At 39.6% G+C, this 17,414-nt stretch overlaps 1 protein-coding gene across 1 annotated transcript in view; it reads left to right on the forward strand.

The window, feature by feature from the left end:
* Positions 1-13,891, forward strand: part of LOC145277826 (fibroblast growth factor 9-like) — a 384,714-nt gene extending 370,823 nt beyond the window's left edge. Inside the window, exon 4 of the mRNA XM_080129731.1 lies at positions 12,854-13,891. Within this exon, the coding sequence (XP_079985857.1) occupies positions 12,854-13,048 (195 nt within the window). The 3' untranslated portion in view covers positions 13,049-13,891. The remainder of the gene's footprint in view (positions 1-12,853) is intronic.
* Positions 13,892-17,414: the final 3,523 nt, after the last annotated feature.

The raw sequence follows: 17,414 nt of genomic DNA on the forward strand, positions 1-17,414 counted from the left end.
TCAGATGATGAGCTGCTGATAAGTGAGGTCACCGAACAAGAGAGTGGTAGTTGTAGTTCATCTGATCAGGCAGGATCAGAACCAGAACCAGAACCACACCCAGAACCAGAACCAGAACCTGAAGCCGAGATTGTAAATACCACCCTTCGCAGAAGCCAGCGAACTAAGAGGCCACCCCCGAAGTGCACTCTATGTGATTATCAGATCAGGGGAGAGTGTAGTACTTACCAACAAAACAAATGCCCACGTGTTTGTGCCTTGTGTAGGCATGCGCGACAACAAAACTTGGGTTTTTATAAGGGGAAGTCTCGAGGTTGTCAGGAATCTCCGGACGCATGCACAAGAGGAGGGATTGAGAGAGTGGTATAAAAGGTAGGTCGAGTGAGAAGGTTGTTGTTGTTGTCATTGGACGTTACAGTGACGCGTGCGTTAGCAGTTGATTAAGAAGTTGTTTTTTTTGTGTCAAGTCGCGCACCTCGGTGAAGGTCATATAAGTCGTGCACCTTGGTGAAGGTGAAGGTCATACTTAGGCATCGCCCGAACTGACGGATTAAAAATAATTACAGAGAAGATGAATGAGATATATTTAGAGACGAAAACACGATGTCATACATGTCATCCAAGGAATTTTACTCTTACGAAAGAGCTGTTGGAATAAACATAAACGACTTTTTTGTGCGTTATGAATTCTTGTACCAGAAATTACGTAAATACAGAATTTCTTTGTCGGAGTCCAAGCATTTTTTGTTTTAAATGCAGTGAATGTATCAGAAAAAAATGAAAAATTAGGGAGGACAACATTTGGAACTTACGCAGCAAAGGTATCAGAGCATATATAGAGGCTGACATTGTCAAAAACAATTTATCCTTGTTACTAAGTCTTATGTCAATGAAAACTGCTGGCATGATACTAGATTTTAAAAGTAACAGCTGTAAGATTTTAGGCAGATATATAAAATAGCAAAAGACAACTTCTGGACATGACAAATATGCTTTTGCAGACTGAAAAGTCACCAAACTTTGTGTTGAGAAATTACATAGTTTGCTCATGCATCAAAAGTGAAATTGTTATCATTCGTGAGAGGCAGTATTATTCATGGTAAGAAATTTTTGGCTAAAGGACTAGCGGAGGTAACCAGCGTTGTCCGGGTGTGTAGACGTAGTGTAGTAAGTAACCCCAGGATGGGTAAGAGAGGTGTTAAAAAAAATGGTAGTTCCCCGGTGTTGCCCGAGTTGAGTAAGGAACCCTGAGGGAGGAGGGATTAAAAAAATGGGTGCTAATGCACTTACTGATACGCACTATTTTTAAAATCGTATTTCCAAGTTTAATTAAAGTTTTATATGTTTTTTTTATTCAATTGTAAGGTTAAAGTACAGAATAGGTACAAAACACCCTTCCCTCCCCATGTTAAGAATGGCTTTTTAAATAATAACGTTATTATTTCAACACAAATCAATAAGTGCACTAAAAATGTATTGATAGTGGCGGGGAGTGAAACAAGAGTAGGCAGTTTTGGTGGAAAGAGAAAAAAATGTAGGAGTAGGCAGGCAGGCTCGAACCTGCAATACAAAGGCGGAAAAGAAATTGAAAAAAAACATAGCGTCTTAGCCTATGTCACTATGGCCAAACCGGAAGTGGAGAGCGTTAAAATTAGGTTTAGTCAAGCGGAAAGAAAACGGTAACTCACGAAAACATCGACGAAAAATACGACCCCTCCTTGTAAAAAAACGAGTTTAGGATGTGGGAATTAGTGTTTTTAGCCAAATTTTTGATATTTGTCGTCGGAGCTTTAAAACGATACTGATTTGGTCAAGATCCGTCACCTTTGTTGAAAGTTTTTGCGAGGCATACAGCACACACACATTTTGCCTTTTATATAATAGACTAGCAGGGGTGCCCGGCGTTGCCTGGATGTTTGGAGATGTTAAAAAAACAAAAAATGTGGTATTAGGCAGGCTCAAACCCGTACCGTGAAGGAGGAAAAGAATGTGAAAAAAAGAGTTGGTAATTAATTTTTGCCCGGGTGATAAAAGACGAATTGAAAAAATAATAGAGAGAGAAAGGTGGAATCGAACTCAAAAACTAGGGTGATTGGTCTTTCTCGCTAACCATTACGCCATTACAGATAGCAAATGGATGAGTCAGTAATTAAGTTAAGAATGACGTGCAGAAATGAATTTTGCTTTTTAAATCTGGCCAGAGGCCAGTTAAGTTACCCATTTCTGCTGTTTTATTTATTTGTTTCCTCGCGATATTGGGAAAAACCAGCTCCCACCAAAAAAGGGGAACTCTGGCAGTATCCAAATAAATAGCAATTGAAATGAAAGGTTTCCCCCACATTGATTAAGCCTAATTGACTTCAAAACGTCCCGGCCCAGAAGGCCAGGAGGTGCTTGTGGGTATTTATTTGCTTCCACACAAGAGTAAATTAGACACAAAGTCGATTTTTAATGTGGAGAGAGGGGATGGGCAACTAGCTCTTCTGAGGGGGGCACTCTGGCAGGGTTAAAATTGTCTGGTATGAAGGGTTTCCCCCGCATTGACCAAACACTGATTGCTTCAAGACCAATGGTTGCCCCCACATATTACTTTGATTGCAGCATCTGCAGAGCAGATAATACACTTTGATCTTTCACTCCCGGACAAGACCAAAAGAAAAAAAAATCAAACAAAAACATCAGCAAATAGAGACGACTAGGCAACAATTACAAACATTTAAAATGGTAATTTTTATTTCACCAGAAAAGGATAACTTTTTGTGTGCTATATATCCAAGTCATATATATATATATATATATATATATATATATATATATATATATATATATGTATGTGTGTGCGTGTGCGTGTGTGTGTGTGCGTGTGTGTGTGTGTGTAAGTCCTTCTTAAATGTGCAGTCTCCCCATGTAGGTGAAATGAAAATATTTGGTTCCATTAAGAATACGGTGAGATGTGTATAAGACAAAAGTTCTGGAAGATCATTCCAGTGGAAAAAAGATTATTGCATGATTGTAAATGTGTTGTTGCAAGCTTCTAATGACTGAAGAAATCCTTCAAGACTGAGGAAGTTATTAATGTCAGCGTAATTTTACAAAGAAAACTTTACAAAAGCGAAATACTAGGGAGAAAAAATGTTGTGAGCATAGAATATTCATCCATTGTTGCTCGTGTGTAATACTCTAATATTTTTTATGTTTACAGTTTTTATATGACAATTTTATTTGTGTCACTTTTTTGTGTAAGTGAGGGTCAAATGGTAATAATTTTGAGCAGCTCTTATTCAGTCTGCATAAAGCTGTCTGGAGACCATGGAATCGTTGCTGGGACTTTGGTATTATTTACATTGTTGTTTTACATATATTAGATGGAGTCCGGCGGCATGATGACTGTAGAGGACTAGGATATATAAATCCTAATCCCATTACAAAAGAAAATAATGAAACGGATGGAATGAAGGAAACAAAAACTCAATTGATGGATAAGATAAACGTGTCGTTTATTTACTGTTGAAAGAATGAATGTTTTAGATATAACACGTGTTCATGTCCGCGCGGGTGTAACCATCGTTTGTTGCGGGACTGGTGGTGTAGAAAGAAAAGGAAATGTGTGTTCATCTCACTATCGTTTGTTCGCGCGTCGGAAGAGAAGTGAGTAATATAGTAGAAATGAGAATGATAGTCCAGCGTGTAGACAAAGACAAAGGATAGAGGGTTGACATCAGTTAGCAGTCAGCTACGCGAAGGTATTCTCAGGGACAAGTTGTATATAAAGAGAGACAAGTTGTATATGTAAAAAGAGAAAGGGACAAGTTGTATATGTAAAGAGAGAAAGAGTGAGAAAGTTAATCCAGGTTATGGAGATAGAAAGCGTATAAAGTGTACGTACTGTCTGTTAGCTCATTGTCCCACATAGTAGCAAGTAGCGTGAGGCACACGCATGCGCGTGCCTGCCGAAAAGGCACGCAGTCGGTCCACAGACCGCCCAGCTAGGAAGCTGGTCTGAAAAACGGGCTGGAAACAGCTTGTCTCTTGCTTTTATACTTGTTTCCGATGGTCTTTTGCGCATGTGTGGATTTCCGTTGTCCATGCGTGCGTGTATGTGCGTACGTTAGTGTGTGTGTGTGTATACACGTGAATGTGAGTGTATGTACACGAACGTGAATATATGTACGTGTGAGGATGTGTGCACGTATGTTTGTTTGCGCGTATGTATATGACAAGTAATATAGCTTGAAATGTGAACGTGTGTTTTTGTGTGGGACTAGAAAAGGCTCGCGCATGACTTCCAGAAATGCTATCTAGACTTTTAATTTTGTCGGGCTAAGCCTCTTATATGCTGTTTCTAGAACGTTCCAGCCTGTTTACTGTCTTCATATGTGAAGAGATTAAAATATAATTCCATGTATTTGTGTGTTGAAATGACGCATTACAGCCGCATCTCTTGTGTGATACAGATTTGCGTGGGTGACTGGTGACAAAATCAAATTGTTTCTAAAATTAATAAATTCCAACTGAATTGATTCTTTTGTTTACGTGACGAGTGACTTGATTTAGCTGGTCACTAAATAGGTTTCTGATTACTTTTTTATTGTATTTAAAAGATTAAAGCCTAAAGTCAATTTCCCTCCAAAAAAAAAAAAAACTTTCACACGTGAAAATAAAAGTTATGATGAAAAATGTTTTCATGGCGACATTCAGAAACTGACAAGTTCAGCTAAATTTTGAAGTTAAATAAATTCATTGTAAAAATCTTTTGAAAAATAAATATTAGTTTTCTGGGTCTATTCCAAAGATAATTACTATAATCCTAAGATATTGAATTAACTAAAAAAAAAAAACAACACCTCATTTTTTTATATAAATTTAAATATATTATTTAAATATATAAAGCAAAAGATTCTGGCTCCGCACAATAAAAAAAAAAACGAAATATCGTCGAGCATAACTTCTACGGAAGCCCAAAATCTCAGAAAGTCAAAAGGCTATCTGAAAATGACGTCGTGTTTTTAAAGGAAGGGAGGGGTACAAAACGAAATGTTTTTCCCCAAGCTGTGCATCCATCGTGCAGGTTATCTCAATATTCCATAAGAATCTTTCACTAAGCACCAAAATTGGCACAAATGACTTTCAGAACATACATTTTAAGAAAAGAAGGTTAGCCATCAGAAAATTCAAGATGGCTGCCAGTTTTCAAGATGGCTACAGAAGCAAACCTGACAAATTTTAATTTTTGAAGATAAACTCCAATTAACACAATTTCTTTATGGTCCACGAATGAAGTGAATGTATTCCCATATAATTAAGCCAATTATGCCTTGAAAATTTCAATATGGCCACCATTCTTCCAAATTCATAGATTACTTTATGTAGTGATGTTTTGCCTGTTTCTATGCTCTGTGCCGAGTCTGTGGTGAAAAAGTTTGTTACACTAATGTAGTTTTGGCTTGTGATACCTTAAGAGTGATGCCAAAGCACAACCAGGGCACACTGATGACATCACTGCTGTGAAACTCAGCATGGGTTCAGCATCAGCTTGCAGTGTACTAACTGTAGTTGTAGTTACTAACTGCTGTGGTGGTAAACTAACTTCAGACAATAGTATCTATAAGTGTTCCAAATGCTATCTAATTAGCCCCTTACGCATCTCAACTAGAATTGTAGTTAGTTGTAGTGTAGTTGTTAGATAGCCGCACCTGAATTGACAGAGTGTGCCAGCACGGGAGAGCTGAGCCAAGAGTAACGAGGCTTTAGTTACCTGGCAGTTGTACAGATTGTACAGGATCTAAATGGCGTTGGATGAACGATCAGATTAGGTTTAGAGCAACAGATGCCTGAGCCTAGTTGTATCCCATACTTCAATGTTTTGTACAGTTATGCCATAAAAGGATAGCGCTTGCCTTTAACTGAATATGCAAAATGTCTGCGAACAACCCAAAAGCAAAAAAACTGATTGGGGGAAGTGTTGCCTCTGTCAGACAGACACAAGAGAGGAGTTGAAGTCTCCTCCTACATGATATGAGTGTAGTTTAATGGCTATTCCATGCTAGCCACAAACATACCACAATTTCAGGCAATCAACCTGTTACCAATAAAAGTAGACCCATCTCAACTAGATGATGGAGGTGACATTGAGGACACATTGATACAAAACATTGCAAATACCATAAAACATGTCCTCTAATGTTCAACAACAGCAAGCTTGAATGTGCAACTAAAAGAGCAGATGAAATTCAGAACAGTCCTGATGAAACTCGCACAAAAATGTAAAGAGCTAGTATGTCACATAAGTTTGCAATCCGCACCAAGCAGTAGATGCCCCTCATGATGATATATAGATCTGTAAAAGTGAAATTGTGTGTGTGTGTGTGTGTGTGTGTGTGTGTGTGTGTGTGTGTGTGTGTGCATTTCCATAGTAAACTACTCTATCAATTTTCAGTCTACAGACTCGAGATTTGGCATAAGGGGTATTGAGATTTGGGAAAATCTTTTTAATCAGTTTTGGCCAGAAATTTGGCTGTTAAGGGGTCAAAACTAAACGATTTGACCTTTGAAAACTCTACCAAACTCCTCCGCCAATTTTTCACTTGAAATTTTAGATTGGACATGGATCAAACTTTTAAATTTGATTTGAGTTCAAAACAATAAATGTTAAGGGGTCAGAATTGGGGTTAAAGTTTTTAAAAAATTGACCTTTGCGGTCTCTATCAACTTTTCTCTATGGTACTTAAGGAAGTCTATTATATGGAAAAGCATTACTGTACATATGCACACTTTTTAATGCATACATATGCACATAAAGCATAAAGTTATGAACAGTAGATAGGGCCCGAGTAAAGCCTGGCTGATCTACTAATATATATAAATCTTTCTGTCTCCATATTTTCAAACTTTATCTGCTCCCAAACTAAAAGCGGCAAAGCAGCGTTAGGGGCCTCAAATGATTGGATTTTTACAGGCCTTTCTTTTATGGGTCTTTAGCTGCTTAAAATAGTTTTTAAGAGGTAAAAATAGATAAAAAGTTGAAAAAATCTTTATACATTTTGTTCATTTAGTTTATTTTTTAATTTTTAATCAGTTCGTATGCATGTCGCGTTGGTAGTGATAAAGTCACCAGTTTTAAATATCCAATTTTCAGTTTCGATTCTAGCTGATGGTACCCTTTCACTTTTGAAATCGCAACTTTATACAGGGTGACCCAAAAACACGGGCCCCAACTCTAATTAGGCCCCGTTTCTTAGTGTTTTGTCCGCATGAAATAAAACTTTGATCATAACTAGTTTATTATATTCAAAACATCACATCAAAACACTAGGGTCTTTGGCCTTTTTTTCTCCGTTCTACAGCATATGTTCAAGGTGGCCTCCATTTAGTTCTGTGCATTTCTTGAGGCACGGCATGAAGTTGTCCATGACGTTCTTACAAACCGAATTGGTAATGGCTCTTATCTCCTCTCTGACGGTTTCCTTGAGTTCCATGATGGTTCTGGGTTTCCCTGCGTAGACTCTGTCCTTAAGATAGCCCCAAAGAAAATAATCTGGGGGCTTAGGTCCGGGCTATAAGGTGTCCACTCAAAATCAGTCTTGAGACTAATCACTCGGCCTCCGAAGTTCTCTTTCAGCCAATCACGAGACAGGTTTGAGGTGTGAGAACTTGCTCCATCCTGCTAGAACCAGAACTTGCTCATAAGCGACGGGTAGATGGTCTGGACTCACTCTTGAAGGTTTTGAGAATCTCCACATACCGCACTAGATTCTTCAATGAAGATTAGTCTGATGATGCCTCTGGCCGAGATTGCAGCCCACACCGTGCACTTAGGAGAGTGTAGGGGCTTGGTGGCTACTTCATTGGGTCTGGAGGACCCCCAGAAGACATTTGTCTTGGAGTTCGCCTTTCCATCAAGATGGAAATGGGCTTCATCGGTGGTCCAAAGGAGGTTAAGGAAACTTGGTGTCTCCTCGATCTTCTCGAGCATCTTGACTGCCATAGCCCTCCTCTGCTTCTTGCCTGAGGCTGTAAGGGTCTGCAGCGTCTGTATTCTGTATGGGTAAGCCCTGATATCGTTCACCAGCACTCTCCTGCAAGTTTCACGGGACGTACCGAGGGACTGACTTCGCTTACGCACAGAGCGTTTCGGACTCTGCTGGAGAGACTCTCTCATTCTTTCGACCAGCTCGGCTGTTCGCTTCTTGGGACGTCCCGAGTGACTTGGACGGTTCTCTCTGGCAGCGTTGAGGTTCTCCACGGTCCCATACTTCTCGAAGTGGTTCACCCAGTTCTGAATTCTGCTTTTGGATGGAGCCTTTTCACATTCGAACTGACGCATGAAACTCTCTTGGGTTTTCTTAAACGAGCCTGTCTTGTAGTAAAATTTAACACAGTGTATTTTTTGTCCTCCTTGGTGTACGCACGGTCGTTGATTCTGCCATGTCCTGTAAAATAAGGGCAATCGGTGAATAAATAATGGAGATATAACATAAAGTGTGCACGGGGCCCGATTTTGTTTGGTCACCCTGTAATAGTATGTACGAAATCTAGACAAATTAAAATATCATATTTAAGCGTATTTTACGCCCTGGCAAAGCCCCCCCCCCCGTATATATATATATATATATATATATATATATATATATATATATATATATATATATAATTTAAGCTTGGCCTTTTGGCCAAGATCAAAGTGTAGTATCTGTTCCGGCAGATACTGCACTTAAGATAATTTGTACCAGTCAATGGAGGGGAAACCCTCTATACTGGGACAATTATTATTTTTGGTAACCAGAGTGACCCCTTTTAGGGGAGCTGGTTTTTACCTCACATTAAAAACGGCCTTGTGCCTAATTTGCTCAGTGGGGGAGCAAATAAATACCATCTGTTCCGGCAGATACTGCAAGCTATGACTAGCAAAGACCAGATGTGGGGGCAACCCCACATGCCTGACCTTTAACCAGCTCCCATTTCCCACCTCTCGGGAGCTGGTCCCCTTTTCCCTTCCCCCTCCCTTCACTCCTCACATTAAAAATTGGCCTTGTGCCTTATTTGCTCGGTGGGGGAGCAAATAAATACCATCTGTTCTGGCAGATACTGCAAGCTATGACTAGCTATGACTAGCAAAGACCAGATGTGGGGGCAACCCCACATGCCTGACCTTTAACCAGCTCCCATTTCCCACCTCTCGGGAGCTGGTCCCCTTTTCCCCTTCCCCCTCCCTTCACTCCTCACATTAAAAATCGGCCTTGTGCCTAATTTGCTCAGTGGGGGAGCAAATAAATACCATCTGTTCCGGCAGATGCTGCACTTAAGATAATTTGTACCAGTCAATGGAGGGGAAACCCTCTATACTGGGACAATTATTATTTTTGGTAACCAGAGTGACCCCTTTTAGGGGAGCTGGTTTTTACCTCACATTAAAAACGGCCTTGTGCCTAATTTGCTCAGTGGGGGAGCAAATAAATACCATCTGTTCTTCAGATGCTGCAAGCTATGACTAGCAAAGACCAGATGTGGGGGCAACCCCACATATCTGACCATTAACCAGCTCCCATTTCCCACCTCTCGGGAGCTGGTCCCCTTTTTCCCTTCCCCCTCCCTTCACTCCTCACATTAAAAATCGGCCTTGTGCCTAATTTGCTCGGTGGGGGAGCAAATAAATACCATCTGTTCTTCAGATGCTGCACTTCCATTTCTTGTTCTCTTTTGGTGGAGGAGAAATCCTTCACGACTGAGACAATTTTTATTTTTGTACCTTTTCTCCACATTAAAAAACGATCCTGGTGTCTAACTCTGTCCCGTGGGGAGGCGTAGTAAATAGGTATATATATATATATGAATGAATGACTGTATTTATATAAAGAATAATAAAAAAAATATAATTTGCTCTCTTTGATTGAGCACTAGTAACGACTTGTTGAAATTCAATTATTCTTAATTTTTAAATATTTTTCTTCCTGGAATATATATATATATATATATATATATATATATATATATATATATATATATATATATATATGTTTGTTGGCTCCGTCAATCTTGAGAGATCATGAAATTCTGCGTCCTGATTCAGTCGGGGGGTTGCAGCTAAAAGAGCAGCTGAAATTCAGAACAGTCCTGATGAAATTCGCACAAAAATTAATGATTTGGCTGTGCAGGCCGATGCGGGAGCTACAGGATCTGCCACAGTTGCTGCAGATGTAGCTTTTCTGTTTTTCTGCCTGGGCCAGGGTTAAAGCTGAATCTGTCCTCTCCTTTCTACGGGACTGCTTCTCCCGCCAATGTGTGGTTCTCCTCCTCTCGGATGTCTCAACCACACGCTGTTTCAACTGAAACTTCCGGCCCTCAGGTCATGCTTACAGAAAAGGGCTGGTCGGCCAGTTGGTCTTGTGCCAGAGACAAGCTCCCCAAACAAAAGGTCTTTAGGGATTTGTCCATCATCCATCCAGCTTACGTATGGTCCAGCCAGCACAGACGTCAGGTCATCAAGATGGCATACATGCTGGGCATCTGCGACATCGATGTTGGTGACACGGTCCTGCCAGATCAGGCCAAGCAGTCTGCGGATGTAGCAAAGGTGGTTTCCACATTTAGCCTAGCTTCCTGGTAGGAATAGAGGGTCCATGCTTCATAAGAGAGTGCTCAGCAGAACTACCTGATAGACTCTTATCTTGGTGTTTACGGTCATTTTCCCACACTTGCTTGGTGAGGCAGGCCATTGCTGTTGCTGCTTTGCCGATCCTTGTATTCAGCTCGGAATCGAGAGAGAGGTTGCTAGAGATGGTCGAACCAAGTATGTGAACCTGTCCACCACTGCAAGGATATATTCATCAATTGAGATAGATTGTGCATTGTGTGCTTCTTGGCACATGATCTCAGTTTTCTTTAGGCTCATGATTAGGCCAAACTCCTTGTATGCCGGTGCAAAGCGATCCATGAGTCACTGTAGCGCTTCCTTCGAATGTGCAGCAAGGACAGTATCATCAGCAAAGAGCATTTCTCTGATGAAAACTTTCAGCACCTCTCTTTTTGCGTGAAAGTTTGCTAGGTTGAAAAGTCACCAACTGCTTCTTGTGTGTATATATATGCCATCATCAGACTCTTTAAAGGCATATGAAAGATAGGGAGAAGATTCTGAAGAGTGTAGGAGCGAGGACGCATCCCTGTTTCACTCTATTTTTAATTGGAAAGATTCAGAGCTTGACCTGTCAAACTGTACTGTCCCGTTCATATCCTTGTGGAAAGAAACAATCAGGCTCAAGAGTTTGGGAGGGCATTCAATCCTCTGGAGAAGGGAAAATAGTCGATCTCTGCTAACCAGGTCAAAGGTCTTGGTTAGATCTACAAAAGCCAGATATAGGGCCTGTCTCTGCTCATGACATTTCTCCTGCAATTGCCTTACAGAGAACACATGTCGATGGTTGATCTGGCGTTCCTGAAGCCGCACTATGCCTTTGGGTGGACATGCTTTGCAAAAGCCTGGAGTCTGTTGAGGAGAACATGGGCGAAGGCTTTACCAACAACATTTAAGAACGAGATGACGTGGTAGTTGCTGCAGTCCCACGTTTTTCCCTTGTTTTTGTAGATTGTGAGGATCTTTGCATCGCGCATATCATGAGGTACAGCTCCCCCCTCCTAGCAGTGCAGCAAGAGTTCGTGGAGGTGCTCTAAAACAGAGCTCTCTTTTGCCATCTTTACAACTTTTGTTGTTATTACCTTAAGCTTTTCCCCTGGATAGAGAGTCTATGTCTTTTCTAAGCTCATCAATGGTGAGTGGAACATCAAGCCCGTCTATTTAGAGGAGTGCTCGGGTACTCTCCAGTGCTGATTTCATGACCATGGTTTCCCTCGAGTAGAGTTTCCACTAGTACTCAGCCCACCTTTCCATCTGCTTGCTGCGGTCATTGATGATTTGGCCTTCAGCTGATTTGAGTGGAGTGGTCTTGATGGCGCTTGAGCAAAACGTCTTCTTTATTCCCTCATACATTCCCCACACATTTCCCAGGTCTGCAGAAATCAGAATGTTCTGGCAGAGATTGAGCCAATAGTTGTTGGCACACAATCTAGCAATCCTCTGTGCATCGCGTCGAGCAGTGCGGAGCGTCTCTGTGGAAGAATCTCTTTATAGACTAGGAGGACGTCATGCTTGGCGGCAATAGCAAGTTCTAGTTCAGTAGCTTCTGCCTCAAACCAGTCTGTTTGTTTCCTTTCTTTTCTACCAAAAATGTCGAAGGCAGTCTGAAATATTGCCTCTCGGATATGGTTCCATCTTGATGTAGTACTGTCCGTTGGGCAATCCACAAGGGCTGCGTCGATGGCTCTGGCAAAACACTTTCTCAGCTCAGGCATGGCAGTTTCGACTGTATTTATTATTGTCATGACAATGTTTCAGCCAGCCAGTCATAAGTAGCGACCTCGTCAGGCGACGCAAGTCACTTGTTTTAAAAGTTCAAGTCATCAAATGAAAACGGAAAAACAAATTACACAAGGATTTCAATTTAAAAAGTTCTAACACAGATTTCCTACCTTTTTCCTTTCCTTTCTTCTTTATTCTGTTCTCCTCTGTAATACTGTTTCATCCTCTATTTTGCTTTTATTAGGAAACCAAGTGACTTTTTAAATTTAAATTTGTGTGTATTTGATTTTTCCGTCTTCATTCATTGCTGAGATGTACGTTTCAAATAATGTTTAATAGGGTAAACATTATTTGAAATTTTGCACATGCGTTGTCTCTTCATTTTATTCTCAGTCATGTTATTAGTTTTTTTTTATTTCTCAAAGTATTAGCAGGTTAACGATGAATTGAAAAACGTTTAAATGCACTTGTATAAATGTTTCTTTTTGTGTTATTTTTTTGTAGAAGACACTGGACGAAGCATGTTTGTTTTATGAGCGTATGACACCGACTTATTACAACGTCTATCAGTGTAAGAAGATGGAAGGAGGAAATCAAAAATGGTACATCGCTATTAGCAGACGTGGTCGGGTGAAAAACGGAAAGAAAACTAAAGAAAGAAAGAAACATTCACATTTTCTACCCCGGAAAGCAACGTGAATGGAATTACCGCTTTGCAATTATAATATTTGGTATGAGAAGCGAAACACAACGAAAGTTGGTAGAAAAAAAAAGAAGAAATATTAGAAATTACTATTAAATTATCAAGGGCCAAAGAATACCAGTGTGAGTTTTTATAAGCTAATTTAGGAACTCCAATCCTAATCGTTAAAAACATGCGTTATCAATATACTAAGAATATGTATTCCGAAGTTCCATGAATAATGCAACACAAAAAGATTAGTGAATGTCTATGCTGTTGTATGAATTTTCGAAACGCAGCTATAAGTATATATAGTAAAAAACTTTACATACATTTTAAGATTTTCTTTATCTTTTTTTTTAGAAAGAAATATCATTTGTAGAGAAATGGCCAACGTCACATTAGGTTGTGTCATAAATGAAATTTATAAATATACATTTTCTGAGAACCTGTCTACAAATTCAACTACCAAACTTTTTTCTAACTGTTACCAAACGCAACAAAAGACTAGTGTATGATTTTGAATTAAAGAAAGATTTGCCGAGAATTTGCTGCACAATCAGAAACCAAAGGTTGTGACAACTGAATAAAACCTGTGCGAACTAATAAAGAGCACCGTCATTTTGTTGCCATTATTGTAAAGTGAATGTGACTTATTTGTGTATCAGATCTAGTGATGGCCATTGATTAGAAATGAGAGAAGATTACTATTTTATGAGAAAAAGCAAAAGTGTTTACACTTTCTTCAGACGTACAATCATAAACTTTATAAAAAACAAAAATTAATTGCTTGTTCGTGTAGAGACAGATAAATAAACGAATTAATAATAAATATTAACTTTTTGATTATCCGGACTATTCCCATCTTGTTTTTGTTTTGTTTTTTTGTTGTTGTTGTTGTTTTTTGTTTTTTTTTGTTTGTTTTTTTTTCACAGTTTTCTCCGCCAATGTATTCTTCGAAGTATTAGTTCGAATAACCCAAATTATTACAGAGAAACTGACTTTATATATATTTCTTAAATAGAGTCTGATAAGACTTGAGTTAAAGAACCGTACCAAAAAGAGGAAAACAGAAAAAAACTTCTTTCAACTATGACAATCATGTTTTCTTTAGAGAAAATTTTTTTTTTAATAAAAGGAAATAAAATTAGTTTTATTAGTTAGTTCCAGGTAATGTGTCTGGCGTGACAGAAGGTTATTTTTTGGAGAATTAATCCAGTGAGGTTAAGAGGCTTTAGGTGGGTGGCGTGTGGCCTCAACGTAAGTGATCTTACGTCACGGAGACGGAGTCGAAACAGCGAGTTGTTCGTTCATGGTACTGCATCCTGAACTGAGCTGAACAGACGGTTTGGATTTCGCGCGCAGTGCTTTTTATATGCTTCTGGGTGGCTCCCAGCGAAGGCTGTTAGAAAATGATTTTAGAAAGTGTTCTGTTCGAGCGTTGATTGGACGTGATATGCCTTGTCCTACGTCCGCGCGAAGAGGCACAGTTTACTTTTTGCTTCTACAGAATTTGTGTGGATGAATACGACAAATGTATGCGTAACTGAAATGTTCCACTCATTTTAATGTCTCTGACGTATCGCTACACGCTACACACCATCAAGATACAGTCGTCTTTTTAACCATATTTCTTTTAAATCATCCAAATTATCAATGTTCTTTTTAACCATCCAAATTAGCAATCTTTTTTGGTGTAACAGAAAGAGAACACTAAGTAAAAACCGGTGTAAGGTGAAAATCTCACATCAGCCTAAAAATAGTCCACCATTTGACCACGACGAAGCTTTAGTTGTATGTTTTACTTAAAAAATAAATTATAATGAAAAGGTTTTGATCAAATTTTCATTTTACAAAACGTATTTAAAAAAATATTATTAGTAAGAATTGCGTAGAAGGCCCATGGAGCAATTGAAAAAATAAACTTCGATCGATACGAGGAACTAGTGCCCAAAACTTCAGTAGTTATCTGCAGGACTTCCTATCGCAGAGTTTTTAAAAAATTACTTCGATAACATTTTATATAAAATTCGCGTGTATTACGCTTGCAAAGTTTTTCGTTTATTTTTCAAAAAATATTTTAAGAAAAAAAAAACAACCTTATTTTAAATCTAAAAAAAAACAAAACTGTGAAACAATAACAAACAAAACAATAACAAAAAAAAACAACATTCTTTTTAAATAAAGAAATCAATAAATATTTGATAAATATGAGTTTTACCAAAATTATGCCAAATCAATATACAACTGACCCTGTTTGTCATATAGAAACAACGTGTAAAGTTGTTTGAATCAGCAGGAGCCGAAACGGACATTTTAGTCATGAAGATAAGGAGCTTTACTAAAAATGTACAAATAAATAATGTAAAATTTTTTGCTCCTGCTACTGATTTGCTATTAAAGCAACTTAGACACGGGCGATGTGGGGAAAATAGAAACCTACCTGTTAAGCGCCAACGCGTCTGCTTGTCATGCGCGTTGGACAGGAAAAAGAAACAGCAAGATGGCGTCTGCGATATTTAACAGAAACGGTCTCGTGTAATCACGCGAGATTCACGTGGATGAATGTAATATAAAACAGGTCGAGGTGTGGGGAGATAGTTTTGGCGGTTCAGACGCTAAACAGGTGACGTTACAAGACAGACGGTTACTTAGTGCATTGGGACGAGTGAAGGAGGTTCCATTTCTACAAGCTATTTTCGGCCATGACATCGGGATTTGATCCTAAGCTGATTCCACTGTTTGATGGCAGCAGCGCTGAGAAATCAGTACAGGAATGGGTGAAAAAGGCAGAATTGATATGCCAACTCAGTGGTGTGAAGTGTCTTGAATGCATGGCCCCAATGTGCCTCGCGGGGGGTACATACGCTGTATACCAGTAGCTAACGGATGAAAAGAAGGCAGATTTCACCTGCATTAAAAACACCCTCTACACAGCATTTGTATTAGATTCGGTTGCTGCATGGAAGGAGTTTATGGCACGCAAGTTACATTCGTGGGAGGCGGTTGATGTTTATCTGGCAGAACGGAAGAAGCTTGCAGTCCTGTTTGGAGGAATGTCAGAAAAAGGCCTTGTTGCAATATTTTGGTGTTATAATGGGGTAGTTATTTAATTGCCGGCCACATCGGCAAAATGTGGCACAAGGCCGGAAAGTTGGAACCCCGCAGGCTCCCCTAAAGGAGGGGCATTCCTGCAATTTTAAAAATTGCCTGAGTAACCCCGTCGGCATTCCCCGGTCGGGGCGCCTCAGGGAGCAAGAAATAAACTTGCCCCACCGGAAAGCCCGGTGGCAAGGCCTGGGAGGGTGGACCTCCTAGGTATTACCCAGGCGGCGTACCTCAGTCCAACAGGTGCTGGGCCGGTTCCCGGCCCCTCACCTGTTGGGCTGAGTGTCAAGTGACGAATCCTTGACGTGTACTACCCTGTCTCCCTGCAGCCGAAGCCGCTAGGAGACACATCCCATCACAACAGTGTTATAATGGGGTATGATCCCACACAGTCGGACGATTCTATTTATAAACGATGCTGCTAAGAACTGACGAATCAAATTAATTCACGTTCTGCTAACAACCAATCAGAAACCAGAATTGCTTCATAAATATTAAACCTTCTCTGGAGCAATTTCACATGTTCCTTTTCCGTCTCGACACGTTAAGAATATTTTGTTCTATGGAACTGTCTACTACAAACAAGTCACCTCCCAGGACTTGTGTGTAACAGCGAACCATCTGAAACTGTTCTGAAACTAAAAATGGCTTACACTTCTAGAGGTTATGGGCCCAGCGTGCGTCTTTATTTCGATGGCTTTGAATCAAAATTCGAATTGTGGCAAGTTAAATTTCTAGGATATCTACGAATCCAAAAGCTACACAAAGTACCACAAACACAACCTGAAAACAGAAACGATCTCGACTTCATTGAAAAGAACGCAACTGTCTTTGCGGAATTAATACAGTGTTTAGATGACCGAAGTCTATCACTGGTAATGAGAGAAGCCCTGGACGACGGCTGCAAAGCATTAAACATACTGAGAGAGCATTATTTATCGAAAGGAAAACCCAAAATTATTTCTTTATACACTGAACTGACCTCTCTAAAACGAATGGAAGCCGAAACTATTACTGATTATATTATAAGAGCTGAGACAACTGCAAATTCTTTAAAAATGTCTGGTGAAGTTATAAGTGACAGTCTGTTAATTTCCATGGTCCTTAAGGGATTATCGAGTGATTTCAAGCCATTTACCACCGTGATAACCCAAAAAGAAAAACCCATGACTTTTAGCCAATTCAAGGTAGCACTCAGAAGTTACGAAGAAACTGAAAAAATGGTCACAGAAAAAAACGAATCCACAAATATCATGAAATTTAAAAATATACACA

The sequence above is a fragment of the Euprymna scolopes genome, chromosome 6 (assembly GCF_053919585.1).
Source record: "Euprymna scolopes isolate OS-2025 chromosome 6, ASM5391958v1, whole genome shotgun sequence".
Lineage (NCBI taxonomy): Eukaryota > Metazoa > Mollusca > Cephalopoda > Sepiida > Sepiolidae > Euprymna > Euprymna scolopes.